This window comes from Leucoraja erinacea, chromosome 20 (genome assembly GCF_028641065.1).
Source record: "Leucoraja erinacea ecotype New England chromosome 20, Leri_hhj_1, whole genome shotgun sequence".
Taxonomy (NCBI): Eukaryota; Metazoa; Chordata; class Chondrichthyes; order Rajiformes; family Rajidae; genus Leucoraja; species Leucoraja erinaceus.
This window is the reverse complement of record NC_073396.1, coordinates 9,093,107-9,108,323: the sequence shown is the minus strand read 5'-3', so window position 1 is coordinate 9,108,323 and position 15,217 is coordinate 9,093,107. Positions and strand designations below refer to the sequence as shown.

At 39.1% G+C, this 15,217-nt stretch overlaps 1 protein-coding gene across 5 annotated transcripts in view; it reads right to left on the bottom strand.

Moving 5' to 3' along the window:
• Positions 1-15,217, bottom strand: part of LOC129706743 (E3 ubiquitin-protein ligase MGRN1-like) — a 90,931-nt gene that overhangs the window by 19,814 nt on the left and 55,900 nt on the right. For 4 of the 5 annotated variants that reach the window (XM_055651189.1, XM_055651188.1, XM_055651187.1 and 1 more), the window contains exons 8-13: positions 11,463-11,510; positions 7,217-7,285; positions 6,648-6,807; positions 4,857-4,966; positions 1,517-1,740; positions 423-540 (exon numbers count right to left, since the gene is read on the bottom strand). In XM_055651189.1, coding sequence (XP_055507164.1) covers positions 423-540; positions 1,517-1,740; positions 4,857-4,966; positions 6,648-6,807; positions 7,217-7,285; positions 11,463-11,510 — 729 coding nt within the window. The remainder of the gene's footprint in view (positions 1-422; positions 541-1,516; positions 1,741-4,856; positions 4,967-6,647; positions 6,808-7,216; positions 7,286-11,462; positions 11,511-15,217) is intronic. The other variant, XM_055651186.1, reaches the window with a different exon arrangement.

Genomic DNA, 15,217 nt, shown 5'->3' with positions numbered 1-15,217 from the left:
TGAACAATGTAATAAACAGCCTTTAGTATAGCTTGCAGTAACAAAAAATCATTTTTAGCTGTTAAGAAGAATTTTGTATTTGAAGTAAACTCGGCGTTTCACAGATTGACCGCTGGGTAGTTGGAGCGAATCCCTTACTCGGTTATAGCAGACAATCGGTAATAACGGACACCATCAAAGACCATCTCCCTCCCACCCCCAAGGTCTGTTATAATCTTTAGATTACATTTTAGCATAAATTTCTGGTTGAAATCTGCAAGGAGTGTTAAAATATATAATTTAATCAATTAACTATAAAGTGATCACAAAATTGTATTTCTTTTCTTAATTGCATTGTAATTATAAATCAAATTTCATTCTGAAACATTGCTTTCCTTTCAGAGAAAACAAAAGTCAATCCCAACAGGCTACTTCATACTTACTTCTTGGGAGCTTGTTCCACTTTGGAGCTGCGGCCCATTCTTTTGTAACAGATCAGAATCTTCAGAGAGTTTCTCTTCGTCTTCTTCTTGTATGGGGGAAGATGGAGATCGCAGGCTGCTAAAATGATGGTACATATTTTAAATTAGACTTCATTTGCTTTCAAATGTACAATGTAGACATAGAAAATGTCAACTGATTTGCACAGCGCTATATGCACAAACCTCCATAGTGTGCCAGAGTCCCGCAGCAAAGACACAAAGTGCTGGAGTAATTCAGCAAGTCAGGCAACATCCGTGGAGAACATGGATGGATGATGTTTTGGGTCAGAACCTTCACAACCTTAATCGGGTTCCCTTTCAATTTCCATAATCACAAAACGATGGTTTTGAGTGCACTCGTCAAAATTTAAGCACCGACAATCCTCTAGAGGACATAATTCCAATGATTCAGTCTTCAATCTAATCAGCTTGCCCGTCTCGGATATGGACTCTCTCCTCACAATAATCTCTCCTTTCAATGATTTTAAATTCCCCTTTTCATGCTTCATTTCCTTCTCTTCATTCTACTCTTTTAAATGGCGTTGGCCTGCTACTTCGCAGATCCAGCAACCCAGGTTTAACCATAATCACTGGTATTATCTGGGTAGAGTTTGGAGATTTTGCACCTTCTTCTTACAATGTGTTTCCTTTGGCTGACTCAATTTCCTGCTGTCTCCCAAAGGCCTGAAAGTTAATTGACCACTGTTAGGTGCCTCAGGTGGTAGAATCGGAGAGGAGAATTGATGTGAACGAGGTGAGAATATAAATAAGATCTACTGTATGTAGGATTATGTGAACGGGTGGTTGAAGGTTGGCACAGACCTGGTGAGCTGAGGGGACCCTACCCATGGTGAATGACTTATTACACTGTATTGTGTAGGGGACACTGTTTAGCGACCGAATCATGAAACATTTAATCAGTGCAAGACAAATGAAATTAACCATTGCGGGAGGTTAAGATGTACTAGTAAATCCATTTAAACTGTAACTTCAGGTATTGGGAATTGTGGCATAACAAACAAAATGCAAGTTGATCAGGAATGTTGGACACTTACCTTTCGGAGGATTTGCTCAGTTTGGGCTTTTGGGGACAGTTATCCACCATCCTATCTATTGCTGATAGCTGTCTGCTGGATGGAGACAAACCATCTCCAATTCCCGAATAGTTTATTTCTTCATATAATGGAGCCGGGGGGATAGACGGAGAAACTGATCGTAATCCATTTAAAGCCTCCAAAAGGGAAACTGGCTCAAATCCAGGAGGAACATGGTCAGATGCCTAGAAATAGAAACATAGAGACATAGAAAATAGGTGCAGGAGTGGGCCATTTTGCCCTTCGAGCCTGCACCGCCATTCAATATGATCATGGTTGATCATCCAACTCAGTATCCCATCCCTGCCTACTCTCCATGCCCACTGATCCCTTTAGCCACAAGGGCCACATCTAACTCCCTATAGTAAATATAGCCAATGAACTGGCCTCAGCTATCTTCTGTGGCAGAGAATTCCACAGATTCACCACTCTCTGTGTAAAAAATGATTTTCTCATCTCGGTCCTAAAAGACTTCCCTCTTATCCTTAAACTGTGACCCCCTAGTTCTGGACCAAAATAGAATAATCAAGTTAGCAATTAATTTGACAATAGACAATAGGTGCAGGAGTAGGCCATTCGGCCCTTCGAGCCAGCATTGCCATTCAATGTGATCATGGCTGATCATCCCCAATCATTACCCCGTTCCTGCCTTCTCCCCATATCCCCTGACTCCGTAATCGTTAAGAGCCCTATCTAGTTCTCTCTTGAAAGTATCTAGAGAACCGCCCTCCATCGCCCTCTGAGGCGGAGAATTCCACAGACTCACAACTCTCCATGAGAAAAAGTGTTTCTTCGTCTCCGTTCTAAATGGCTTACCCGTTATTCTTAAACCGTGGCCCCTGGTTCTGGACTTCCCCCAACATCGGGAACATGTTTCCTGCCTCTAGCGTGTCCAAACCCTTAACAATCTTATATGTTTCAATAAGATTCCCTCTCATCCTTCTAAACTCTAAGCCCAGCCGCTTCATTCTCTCAGCACGAATTACTCTCAATAACCTATTAAAATATAGGGAATAAAACAAACTAAAGCAAAGTGCTACATTTTTAAATGTCTAACTGTAACAGATCTTAACGTTTTACCTCAAGCAATATGTTAAATGTTAAATTTAATCCAAATTTGCTTCTTTTTTTTTTGCCATTTACCACCGATGGAAAATGTCAGAAAAGTAAATTTACTCAGAAAAGTGAGGCTGCATCCAATCCATAGATTAAACAAATGATTCACAGCTGAGCTTTATTTATGAACTGCAAGTCAATTCAATTGACATTAACCCGAGGCCTTTAAGGCATGCAAGACCCATTTATGTTAAAAGGTGCAAAATGGTACAATTTGAAACATGTATTCAATTTTAGGTAAAATGAAAGTATGAAGGTGGAGAGGTTTAAGAAGGAGGTTTGAGTGATGGAAGGTTCTTCCACCAGTGTGACAAATCAAGTCAATGCAAAAAATAGAGTGATAATGGAGTCAAGGTTCATGAGCATTTGAAAATTAGGAACTAATTTTGAAATGAAGATCTGCTGTAATCAAGATTTATTTATTGAGAGAAAAGCACAAATTGTTAACTGAACTGATGAACACAATTAAGTCAACACACTCTCAGATTACCAAATGGTCTTCGGAAATTCTTCTTTCTACAGATTGATTTTATTTGTTTTTAGCTTGTACACAATGGCACTAAAATAAATATTGGTCACTGTACTTTATAGATCTTCAATGTACACAGACAGAGTTTATTTCACAGCTTCTGTACATATGTTGTGTTTTTATTTAGTTAAAAGCATCCAAATTTGATCAATATAATTTTACTTCCCTAAAATGTAATTCTAACCCCCATGACTATACTTTATTTTTCCTTCATACATGGGGTGTGCACATTCTTGGCATTATTGCCCATCCCAAATTGCTCTTTCAAGTTGATGGCGAGAACTTCAAGGCAAGGTGCCTTATTGAAAATTCCTGCTCTTATGATGAATAATTAATCAATGTTGGACACAAAAAGCTGGAGTAACCATGCGGGCCAGAGAGCATCTCTGGAGAAAATGAATAGATGACGTTTCGGGTCAAAACTTTTCTTCAGACTCGTCTGTACTCATCTGAAGAAGGGTCCCGACCAGAAACGTCACCTATTTCTTTTCTCCAGAGATGCTGCCTGACCCACTGAGTTACTCCAACCTTTTGCGTTTATCTTCGGTTTAAAGCAGCATCTGCACTTCCGTGCTACGCAATTATTCAATGTTGACAGCCAGGAGATTCCAGGATTTTAACACACTGATGATGGTGATATGAACAGGAATTCCCAAAGATCATTTCAATTATGCTACCCACGCTCTTGGTCTATGTAGGAGATGGAGGTCTTTCCACCCAAATCCTGGAACTCCACCGAACAATACCATGGGAGTACCTTCATCATAAGTATTGCAGATGTTCAAGGCAACAGCTCACTGCTACCTCCCCAAGGTTATTAGGAATGATGTGATAAATGCTGATCTAGCCACATCCCGAAAAAATGAATAGAAAGGGAAGGATGTGGTCACAGGAAAAGTTAACAAAAAACATTTTGTACAAGTTATTGCAATGCAGTTTGTCGTTGGCACACAATGCAACGACAATCCTAGTGTTGGAGAAAGGATCGAATATTTAATTTGGTGGAAAGCTTGTCAGTCAACAAGCTGCTTTGATGTGGATGTTGTTGTGTTAAATGTCATTGTTCTGTTTAGCAATCAAGTACAGAATATTCCCTTCCGGTAACTTTTTTTAGAAGCTGAAAAGACTTTAATTCAGACCATGGAGAATGCCTAATCTTGTAATTGCCCTTTAAGTCACAATGTAAAAGGCATGATGAGAACAGGTCCAACCGGCAAGTGGATCAGAACCAATATAAGGGGTGGTGATGGAAATCCAGGACATTGCTTGAAATCTTTGAATCTGGGCATGTAAATCAGCCAAATCAGGCTGCAGCTTGAATAATCCATTGGATAACTCCCCTAACTTGGCAGTAATCACTTAATATTATGTGCATGCAACCTCTCCCGTGAGATGGAATGCTTGGAAACAAATGAATTTCATTCCATTACAAAAGGCCCAAGTTGGAGTGCATTAGGACCACGGCATTTTGATTAGCAACAACCAAGGGCGTAACAAAAATGACATATTCATGCAGAAAGCTTTTGTAATAATAATTAATGCCAGACATTGAGTCTTCAAAATGAGTGTCAATTAAAAATGCATTTGGGTTTTACATTTTTATCGTATTCTTAAAGGAAAATATAAAATATTAAGTCAACGGCGTAACTGGCTTACCGAATGATCGTCGTGATCCATAGTCTGTGCCAAGACAGGACTGAACGACACGGGTGACAAAGCCCCAGCCCTTTTTCTCACAGCTCGGATTTGCAACAATGCACGAAATGCTGTGGATAGAAGATCTTTTCATTATCTACTGCACATGAATGCCAATTTTATGAATAATTTTATTAGGCATATTTAACATACACAACTTCTGTATCATTTCATGTGGGTGTAATGTAGAGACATCAGAGCTGAAATAATGAAATGTTTACCCATAATAGTTGTGTCAAATACAGTGTCCAATACTAAAGTCCTAAATCACCTCTAATATAAAGAATGCACGTTCATACTAATGTTTTAACCAGATAGCAATCTCTGCTAGGCAAAATAATACATGCAATACTTTGCTTCTGTGTCTACTTATAAACGAGGTCAAAAAGCTGATGAAGCTTCATCCTCGCAGCACCAGTGACTTGGTTCAGCGCTGTCCTCTGGTGTTTTTGTGTGGAGCTTGCAGGTTCTCTCCGTGACTGTATGGCAGGCGCTTGGTTTTCCTCCCATTTCCTAAACACACGCTGGTTGGCGAGTTGATTGGCCATTATAAATTGCCACTGATAGGTGGATGAATGGCCGAATCTGGCGGAAGTTGATGGGACCATGTGGAAAATAAAATGGGATTAGTGCAAGACGAGCATAAGTGGCCGCTTGGTGCACTCAGGGGGGGGGGGGGGGGGAAGGGCACATTTCCGTGCTGTATGAACCTGAGAGGCGAGATTCCTCCAAGGATTAGGTCATTTAAGGTGAAAATGAGGGGACATTTCATCAGTCGAATTGACATTGACCAATCTTTGCAAATCTCTTTCCTGGAGGTCTGTGGGGCCTCAAATATTAATTGCCTTCAATACAGAGATTGGTTGATTTGTGGATATTAAAGGGATTGAGGATTATAAAGATAGCGCAGGAAACATGGCGCGGAAACAAACAGGATCTCGTTAATTGGTGGTGAAGCCCACAGATCATAGGGCCTATTCCTACGTTCTTAAGCGATGATGATCTCAGAATATGGGATGTCAGATACAATTTCACAGTTGTTTTCTAGCCAAATATCCTTGAAATGCTCGCTATCTAAACTCATTCATAAAATGTCAATTAGGCTAGGAAATGGAGTTATCTATAGGCCGTTTCATTCACTCCAGTTAGTAAAATATATAGTATACATTTTCCTGCATCGTCTATAAAGGATTTTTAATTAGTTTCATAAAGATCGATTTTTGAAGAGAAAGAAGAGTAAGTGGGGTGGCAGCATGCCACAGCTGGTAGAGATGTTGCCTCATAGCCCCAGAGACCAGTGTTCGATCCTGACCTAGGGTGCTCTCGCGGTGAATTTGTATATTCTCCTTGTGTGGGTTTCCTCTGGGTGCTCCGGTTTCCTTCCTCATCCCAAAGTCGTGCGGGTTTGCATTACATATTCTGTTTACATGTTCTATTGTGCTGCTGCAAGTAAGAATTTCATTGTGCTATCTGGGACATATGGCAATAAAACTCTTGGCTTTTTTTTTGTAAGTTAACGTCTCTGTAAATTGACTGTAATATGTGTAGGGAGTGGATGATAAAGTGGGATAACATAGAATTGGTGTGAATGGATTATCGATGGTCAGCATAGGCTCAGTGGGCCGAAGGGTCTGTTTCAATGCTATATCTGTAAAAACATTCTGATTATTTTAAAATGTTGCACACCAACCTTCATCAATTCTCTTGCTTTATCTTAAAATCAATCGTGTGATAAATTATTGCAATACTTACGTAGCCTGCAGATAGGACAGTTATTCGCCTGGTAACGTAGTGTATCTGCACAGGTGCTGCACAAGCACAGATGTCTGCAAGGTAGGATTAAAGTATCTCGCAGATCAGACAAGCATACAACACATTCATTGCTGTTGTCACTGTTCTCATCATCTGAAGGCTGCAAAGGAAGACATTTTATAAATTAATAACGATTCACAGCTAAATCTTGTGTCATGTATCCAAACATTTTCAGGTGCATAAAGTTATTCTCTGAATTCTTCCCGACTGTGTATATCAGTAGGAATCACAGTTATGTTTTAAAATGAATGTTTTGCCAGATAAATCTATGAGATTAATACTTAAAAGTAATTTTTTGTTCATTCATAATACAGGTCCACCGCCGATTCTCATGAATTCCGTGCCTACTCATAACTGAAAATGTCTAGATTTTTCAATAAAAGGGTATTATGTCTAGGAAGCAATTTACATATTTTATGACAAAAAATAAAACCAATATTAAATGAAAATAAAGCATAATTATTAAATCCAAAGCAAGGTAATTGAGCGTGGACACTGGAAAATGGTACCTTTGTTTCTTGGTTATTTTTGTTTTCAATACCATATATTTCTTGTAATAAATAACTGACTCGGTCAACCTGCAAAAGAGACAAACAGAAATGCATTTGGGATAAAATCAGAAACGTGACTGATGTACACCTAGACTAAAACAATCCATGTATCGTTGATGGAATTCCAACTCAGTCATTTGAATTCTAATTCTTCCAAGATTATTTAGAAGGTTTAAAACCTTAACATTGTCTTTAATAGGCAGGTTTAACTTCAGCTATTTCTAAGCTTTGCCTCCATTCATTCACGCACTTTCACTTCTTATCAACACGAGAAACAGGAAAATAATAGTTTGCTTATCATTCGATAAGATCGTGCCCTTTCTTCAACTTTAACGACTATTAATTACTCCTTTGGTAAAGGGAAATGAGCATGTAAGAGAGATTAAGTTACAAACCTGCAAGGAAATAAGATTAGGAGAATCATGGAGCCAATGTGACTGTGTAGGGAGGAACTACAGATGCTGGTTTAAACCAAAGATAGACACAAGAAGCTGGAGTAACTCAGTGGGACAGGCAGCATCTCTGGAGAGAAGGAATGGGTGACATTTCGAGTCGAGATCTTTCATCAGACAAAAGTCTGGTCTCGAACCAAAAAGTCATCCATTCCTTCTCTCCAGATTTTTTTAGTAAAGAGGATGCTGGCCAGCCTACGGAGCATATTGAAAATGTTGTTTCCGAACATTTCGACAGAATAAAAACATTAATTGCAACAACTAGTACTGATACGCATTTCCCTCGAGATACAAAATTAGATTTTGTTGTTTGGCATTGCTAATAGCTGTTCAAGCCCTCCAGCGTAGTTTGGAAAAATCTGCATGATTAGGCATAATTTGTACTAGGCTTTCATCTGCTTTTTTTCAAATGTGAAGCAATTACAAGTATTCACAGCAGGGGGCAGAAACACACCATGCTTCTGCTCTTATGGAACAAGATGTAAGATAATCAACATGCACTGTGTGCTCAGTATCCTGCTGAGAGATTTGCTGAAGTTCCCGTTATTAGGCCTGCACAATTTTTTTGTGCGTTTGCTTGCATTATCAGAATAAGGGCCGTTTTACATTTTGACACTTAATTGACGGAAGAACTAATTTTATGAATTTTAGATTACTTTGAGGTATTTATATACTCCAGTGACATGTCCCTCAAAATATTATCATAAGACTTTGGTGAACGGTTGTACTGGCATTGAGCATTTTAACCGGTACAGGGAATGATACAATAATGAACCAAATGCAATCGAAACAAGTTACTCATTTCTGGAATTGTAAAAGAACGAACAACAACTCATTGTGAACTTGTCCACTCATCTGCTCAGTTATTGTCATCCCTAGTAATAATTTACATTGAAAATAGATTAATAAAGTAAGGACCTCTACAATATCACAGCACAATTTGTATCCCATCAACTTTGCACCATTTACTTTGGAAACCACCCAGTTAGTCCTAATCCCTGGCTGCTTATCACATCCTAGCAACTGTAAAAATCACAGTTAAAGTCAGTGCTTTTCACCTTTCCTTTCATTAATTGTTCAATGTGCTGTCTACATCTCTTGTTTTCCCTTCCCAGACTCTCAGTCTGAAGAAGGGTCTCGACCCAAAACGGCAATCATTTCGTTTTCTCCAATGATGATGCTTGACCCGCTGAGTTACTCCAGCTTTTTGTGTCAACCTGCAGTGACCACATCCCCGCCCCTCCCCTCACCACAGTGCAAGCTTTAGTTTAGTCTATTTAAATGTATGGAACACAGGTACAAGTAGGTCTCTCGGAGAAGACAGACTGCTGGTTTCGTCCGCAGAACTCAAAATAAGAAAGGTGCAATCACTCCCAATAGCTAGAGGAAGATAGAGGAATAGATATGTAGAGGAGTTATGAAAAGATTTAAAAGCAACAGGGTTGTCATAGTGGATGGCTTTGACTTCCCATCATTAACTGGGATTTCTTTAGTGCAAGAGACTTAGTCAGGGCAAAATCTGTTGCAAGCAGGTTTATTGAAAGAGTGTTATGAGCACAGCCAGACAACTGGCGTTTCAATGGGAGATGTGTTTTAGTAACCATGATCACAACTCCATAGGTTTTTAGACAATTACGAACATGGATAGGTCTGGTCTTTCCAGGTAAGGCACTAATTTGGGAACGGGCAAATTACAATGTTATTAGACAGGAGCCTGGGCGAGTAAATTGGGAACAGCTGCTATTGGATAAGTCCACATCTGACATGTTGGAGTCTTTTAAAGACTAACTGATTAGAGTTCAAGACTGGTATGGTCTTCTAAGGAGGAGGGAAAAGGAAATCAAGGTAAAGGAATTTTGAAGAACGAGTGGAGTTCAAAACAAAGCATGTGTAAGATTCATAAAGATGGAATCAGACTGGGCCTTTGAGGAATATAAAGAAAGCAGGAAAGAACACACACACACACACACACACACAAAGAATTAAGAGGACCAGAAGCAGCCCTGAAATGACACTGGCAGGTGGGATTAAATAGAATTTCAAAGCATTATATTCATATGTTAATAACAAGAGAGTAATTGGAGAGAGGGTGGATTACTCAAGGTCAAAAAGGGAATTTATACTTGGAGTCAGAGGATGTAGGTAAGGTACTAAATGAGTACTTTACATTGATATAAACCAAGGAGAAGGACATGGAGGATATGCATAGCGTTCAACATAGGGTATACTAATGTAGTTTAGAAACACACAGAATTTAACACACAATTGCGTCAGAGGAGACTACATAGCAAGATAGAAGCTAGCAAAAATAGACGGAACTGAGCCCTTCGAAATTAACACATCCAACAACATAAAATGTATTCAGATTCTCAACATAAAAAAGTAAAATTGAAATTATAATTTCAACTGACTTTTTTTTTGCACCCCACTAGTCTTCGACAGCTGCCACCCATCAATATAAAGGGAAGGCAATAGTGACAGTATTTCTCAACTAGCACTTGCACTAGAAATAAAAACTCCCAGCTGTGGCAAGTTTTCAGTCATCACCTCCACAGGCAAGTCACATAATATATATTATAACTGTTGGCCCAGCATTTTAATTTTTCTTTTTAATTGAAATCACTGATTAAGCAGCTTAATCCCAATATCTTTTTACTCTGTATTATACAAAAAGGCAGAGCCATCTGGATAATGTCCCACCGCACAGCTTCTTTTACATATTTCATATTACTGGGATCAATCCTTTCAAAATGTGCCTCGAATTTTAATTTAGTTTGTCTCTGAAAATAGCAAAATTGCAATTAGAAACAGGAATTCAAAATTATTTATTTTAAAAGGACAAAAAAAATCTACATGGAGCGCAAGTGCAAGAAAATTTACTTGAAATTGTTTGGGAACAATTAATGTGCTTATAAGGCAAGTTTTAAATGTGTTGGCAACATTTTCTTATTCAAAGAGATTGGAAAAGATAAATCATACATTGGCTCTTCAATTACATTTGAAATATTCTAATTTAAAATATTTCTCAATGCCAAATTCCCAAATATATTTATTGCATTTTTTTCCACAGAGGAATTAAGTCACCAACTTCAACAAAAATTGTTGTTTTTATAACTACACTTAGATTCCCCAAAGGAAAATTAGGTCAGTTAGAGATTGTTCGATTAGAAGACAGTAAAGAAGAAAATCCTCCAAATTATCACCAACTTGTTTTGTTATTCTGGCTAAGTACGTCCCATATGCTGATCTCAACTGTAATATGTAGGTGCCAATATTGTTTGAAATAGTAACCTTGTTTCGCATAAGTTCAGACTAAATTATAGACACTTTATTTTCTTGCCTAATTCTGATGAAATTTACCTTAAAGAAATGAGTGCCATTTTATGAATTAACTTTGTTTTGCCCTTCATGGATATGTGTTTATTAATTTTTAAAACAATGCTTCATACCATGTGGTAAAATGCCTGGGTTGAACAAAAGAATGATGGTAGGGGAATTCATTTTGGCCTTCTGCAGCCAAGTCGAAAATTAGGCTGTGGATCCCATCGGCACACAGCAGATAGCTGAGCATCAAGATGTTAGCATGAGATTAACTTTCATTACATTTCCTTTTGGGAACAGCTTTCAGGTGGTTATTAAGAGGGGCATGGAGTGAATAAGCAGGACCACTGCAGACTTGGATCAAACACTCCTGAACAGGTTAATACATTTGCTCACCACCATCATGATGCACATACGCTTACAATACTTACAATCTGCTTTTGCTTTAAGGGCTTCACAGAAAAGCTTCCATCGACATGCTGCAAGACAAATGAATGAGGTCAAGAATAAGCTCAAAGAAATCCCCAGCGAGTACAAATGTAAAATTCTAGGCACAAAGAACAAAGATTTTTAAAAAATGTAAAGCTACTCTAACTGGATGACGAAATACCACTGATGTAAACTATTCTCTCAATCAAATCTACAAATATACAGAGGATTAGTATGGTGATATCACTAAGAGCTAGAATATTTACATTAACGAGTAGGAACAGCATAAGCAGATGAACTCCCTGGTGGTACTTGGTTTTTACTAATCATCTTGGGTATTGGTTTCTGTAGTATAATACACTTACTTTAAAAACAAAAGCTCAGTTAAACAGACATTCATCAAATCAGACAAGTTTTGAAAATAGCCTTTCCTAATATTTCTGGCTGAGGATGAAAGATACTTCAATTCTATGGGGAAAGAGATCTTTGGGTTACTGAGAGTTTATGACAGACGATGTATCACCATTCAAATAAAGTAGATGTCACAAATCCTTGACAAACACTGAGGTGTTTACTGTTGTAACATTGTTTAATATGGCACTGTGACCACAAACAGCATATTGCATAGATGGCCAATTTATCTACTTCGCCGATTTTGCCAAAATACCAAGGTCCTTATCTTTTTTAAACAGTGCCACGGAATCTGTTGCACCCACCTTAACAGAGATGGACTCAATCCACATTAAAACAATGGCACAAGCAACAGCATCATGTATTCGGCGCTCATTTCCGAAATGCAGCTTGGATTTTTTTCCCCCCCACTTATTGACAAATAACTAAAATTAATTTCTGAAGAACGTTGTGTTACCAATCAATGAGAAACTCGAGGGTGGTACAGGGGCGCATCTGGTAGAGCTGCCGCCTTATAGCGCCAGAGACACAGGTTTGATGCTGAGCTCAGGTGCTGTCTGTGTGGAGTTTGCACATTCTCCCTGTATGTGTGGGATTCCTCTAGGTGCTCAGGTTTTCTCTCTCACATCGTGCAGATTTATTGGTTAATTTCCCTCGGTAAATTGCCCCTTGTGAGTTGGGTGGGAGAGTGGGACAACGTTGAACTAGTGTGAATGGGCAATCGATAGTTGGCATGGACACAGTGGACCGAAGGGCCCATTTCCATGCTGGATCTCTAAAACTAAAACCTTTTTTGACTAAAATATGTTTCAATACCATTATAAAAAAAAGCTCATAAGCAATAGTTTCTAAAATTAGTCCATCTTTCTCTACCCATTTTTTAGGAGGGAAAAAATGATCAATGTCATGCACCCAACCAGCAGGCCAAGAGTATTCGGCCCTTTAGCAGGTATTGCTCGTTAATTTATTGCAAGTACTCAGCAAATCATACGAGTCCAAAGAAGGGTCTCGACCAGAAACGTGTCTGAAGAAAGGTCTCAACCCGAAACGTCACCTATTCATTTTCTCCAGAGATGTTGTCTGACCCGATTTTTTTGTGTCTATCTTAGGTTTAAACTAGCATCTGCAGTTCTTTCCTACACGTATCATATGGAGTGACCATTTTCATATCCACCAGCTCATGCCAAAATGAACAGCCATTGCTTAGCTAAAAATTGCAAGCCCATAACAAATAGTAGCCATGAATTTGTATTATTTATTCATTCAAGACCCAGGGATGTCACTTGCATGAATACCTCACAATGCCCAGCCTGTAATTGCCCTTGACACAGTGGAGCGAGTCACCTTCTTGAATCAATGCTATCCTTGCAGTGATGTTGGGGATGTATTCTTCAATTATTTATTACAAATGTTAAAAGGAAGATAATTAAACGCTCTTGTTAGAGCAAGTCTTTCCAAGCCGTCTGTGTGACACAAATGTTACTTGACATTTATCAATCCTGCCTGAATGTTATCAAGGTCTTGCAGAACGCCGGCTCAGACTGTTTTGTTATCCAAGGAATGCAAAAGGAATTCAATGCTGTACCATCAACAAACATCTCCATTTCTGACATTGTGAAGGAAAAGTATTTATCAGACTACACGAATCACCGAGGCAGAGTGACAATGGCAGAACCCATGCTAAGAATTGGTGAAGCTATTGCTGAGCAAGTGAGTGACTGGCAGAGTCATCAAATCAGAACAGTACAGTGGTGCAGCTGCCAGAGCTTCTGCCTCACCATGCCGGAGATCCGGGATCCATCCTGACCTTGGGGCCGTTTGCATGGAGTTTGGATGTACTCCCCATGAACGCATGGGTTTCTTCCCGATTTCTCCCACATCCCAACGACATGTGGGTTTGTAGGTTAATTAGCCTCTGTAAATTGCCCCAAATTTGGAGGGCATGGATGAAAAAGTGGGATAACAGTACCAGTGTGAACAGGTGATGGATGGCCGGCATGGATTTTGTGGGCTGAAGAGCCCGTTTCCATGCTGTATCTCTAAAACTTTCCATCACTTTGATGGGAGTAGGTGGTTTGGTTCACTCTTTGTAATGGATGAAGAAGATCCCATTCTGTTCCCTTGATACTTCATCTAAATGTTGGATGTTAGCTGAAGGGAGGGTGGTAAGTGGTAGATAAGAGATTTATTTGCAGCTGTTTGTTTTTTTTAACCTAATGCCTTGAAACTGCAGGGTGTCCAGTCAATATGAGCAACTTCCAAGGCAACATTGCCACAATATGTTTCTGTACTGTTGCCAAGGAAGAATATGTTCTACCACGGCCATGATCGCGATGAAGAATCTTCAATTAAAAATAATACATCACGCTGCTTTTTAAAAAAAATGTTTATAGAGTTTGAGGAACAATTCTGCCAATCGAGACTCAGGTCATCAGATATTCACAGGAACGGTTTTACATCGTGGACTGGGCTGGGGTTGTGCTGTCAGTTCCCAACCAATGCTGAGATAGTCTTCATATTTGCTTGGTCATTTATGAAAATAGTTAAGAGTTAATGATATTGCTTTTCATTTAGAATCAGATATCTAACAGACCAAATATAGAAACAAGGAACTGCAGATGCCGATCTGTCCACAAGATCACGTTCCAGAACTGTGGTTGCTGTTTTAAGTACTTCTTGGCAAACTGTAACCTGCCCATCCTATTTTTGCAGCTAACCAGTAGTTTGCATCTTGCTGTGTACCCTCTGTATTTCTGTTCATGAAGTCTTTTGCGGACAGTGGTCATTGACAAATCCAAACCCGACTCCTGAAGAGTGCTTCTGATCTGTCTGACAGGTGTTTGGGGATTATTTATAATAGAGAGAATTCTTCTGTCATCAGCTGTGGAGGTCTTCCTTGGCTTGCCAGCCCCTTTGCGATTATAAGCTCACCAGTGCTCCCTTTCTTCTTACTGATGTTTCAAACGGTTGATTTTGGTAAGCCTAAGATGTCACTAACAGTTTTATTCCTGTTTCTCAGTCTCATAATAGCTTCTTTGACTTTCATTGGTCCTCATGTTGATAAGCAGCAATAAAAGTTTTGAAAGGTGATGGAAATACTGGAGAAAAGACTAGCTGCTGAGAGCTCTCTTATACCTGCATTAAGGAGACAATTAAACACACCTGAGCAATTACAAACACCCATGAAGCCACGTGTCCCAAACATTAAATGGCTCCTGAAATGGAGGGGGGAGGGGAGAACTATGTATAAACACAGCTGTAATTTTTACATGGTGAAACCAAAATGTATAAAAATGTCCTTTATTAAATCTGACAACGTGCACTTTAACCACATATGATTTTTTCT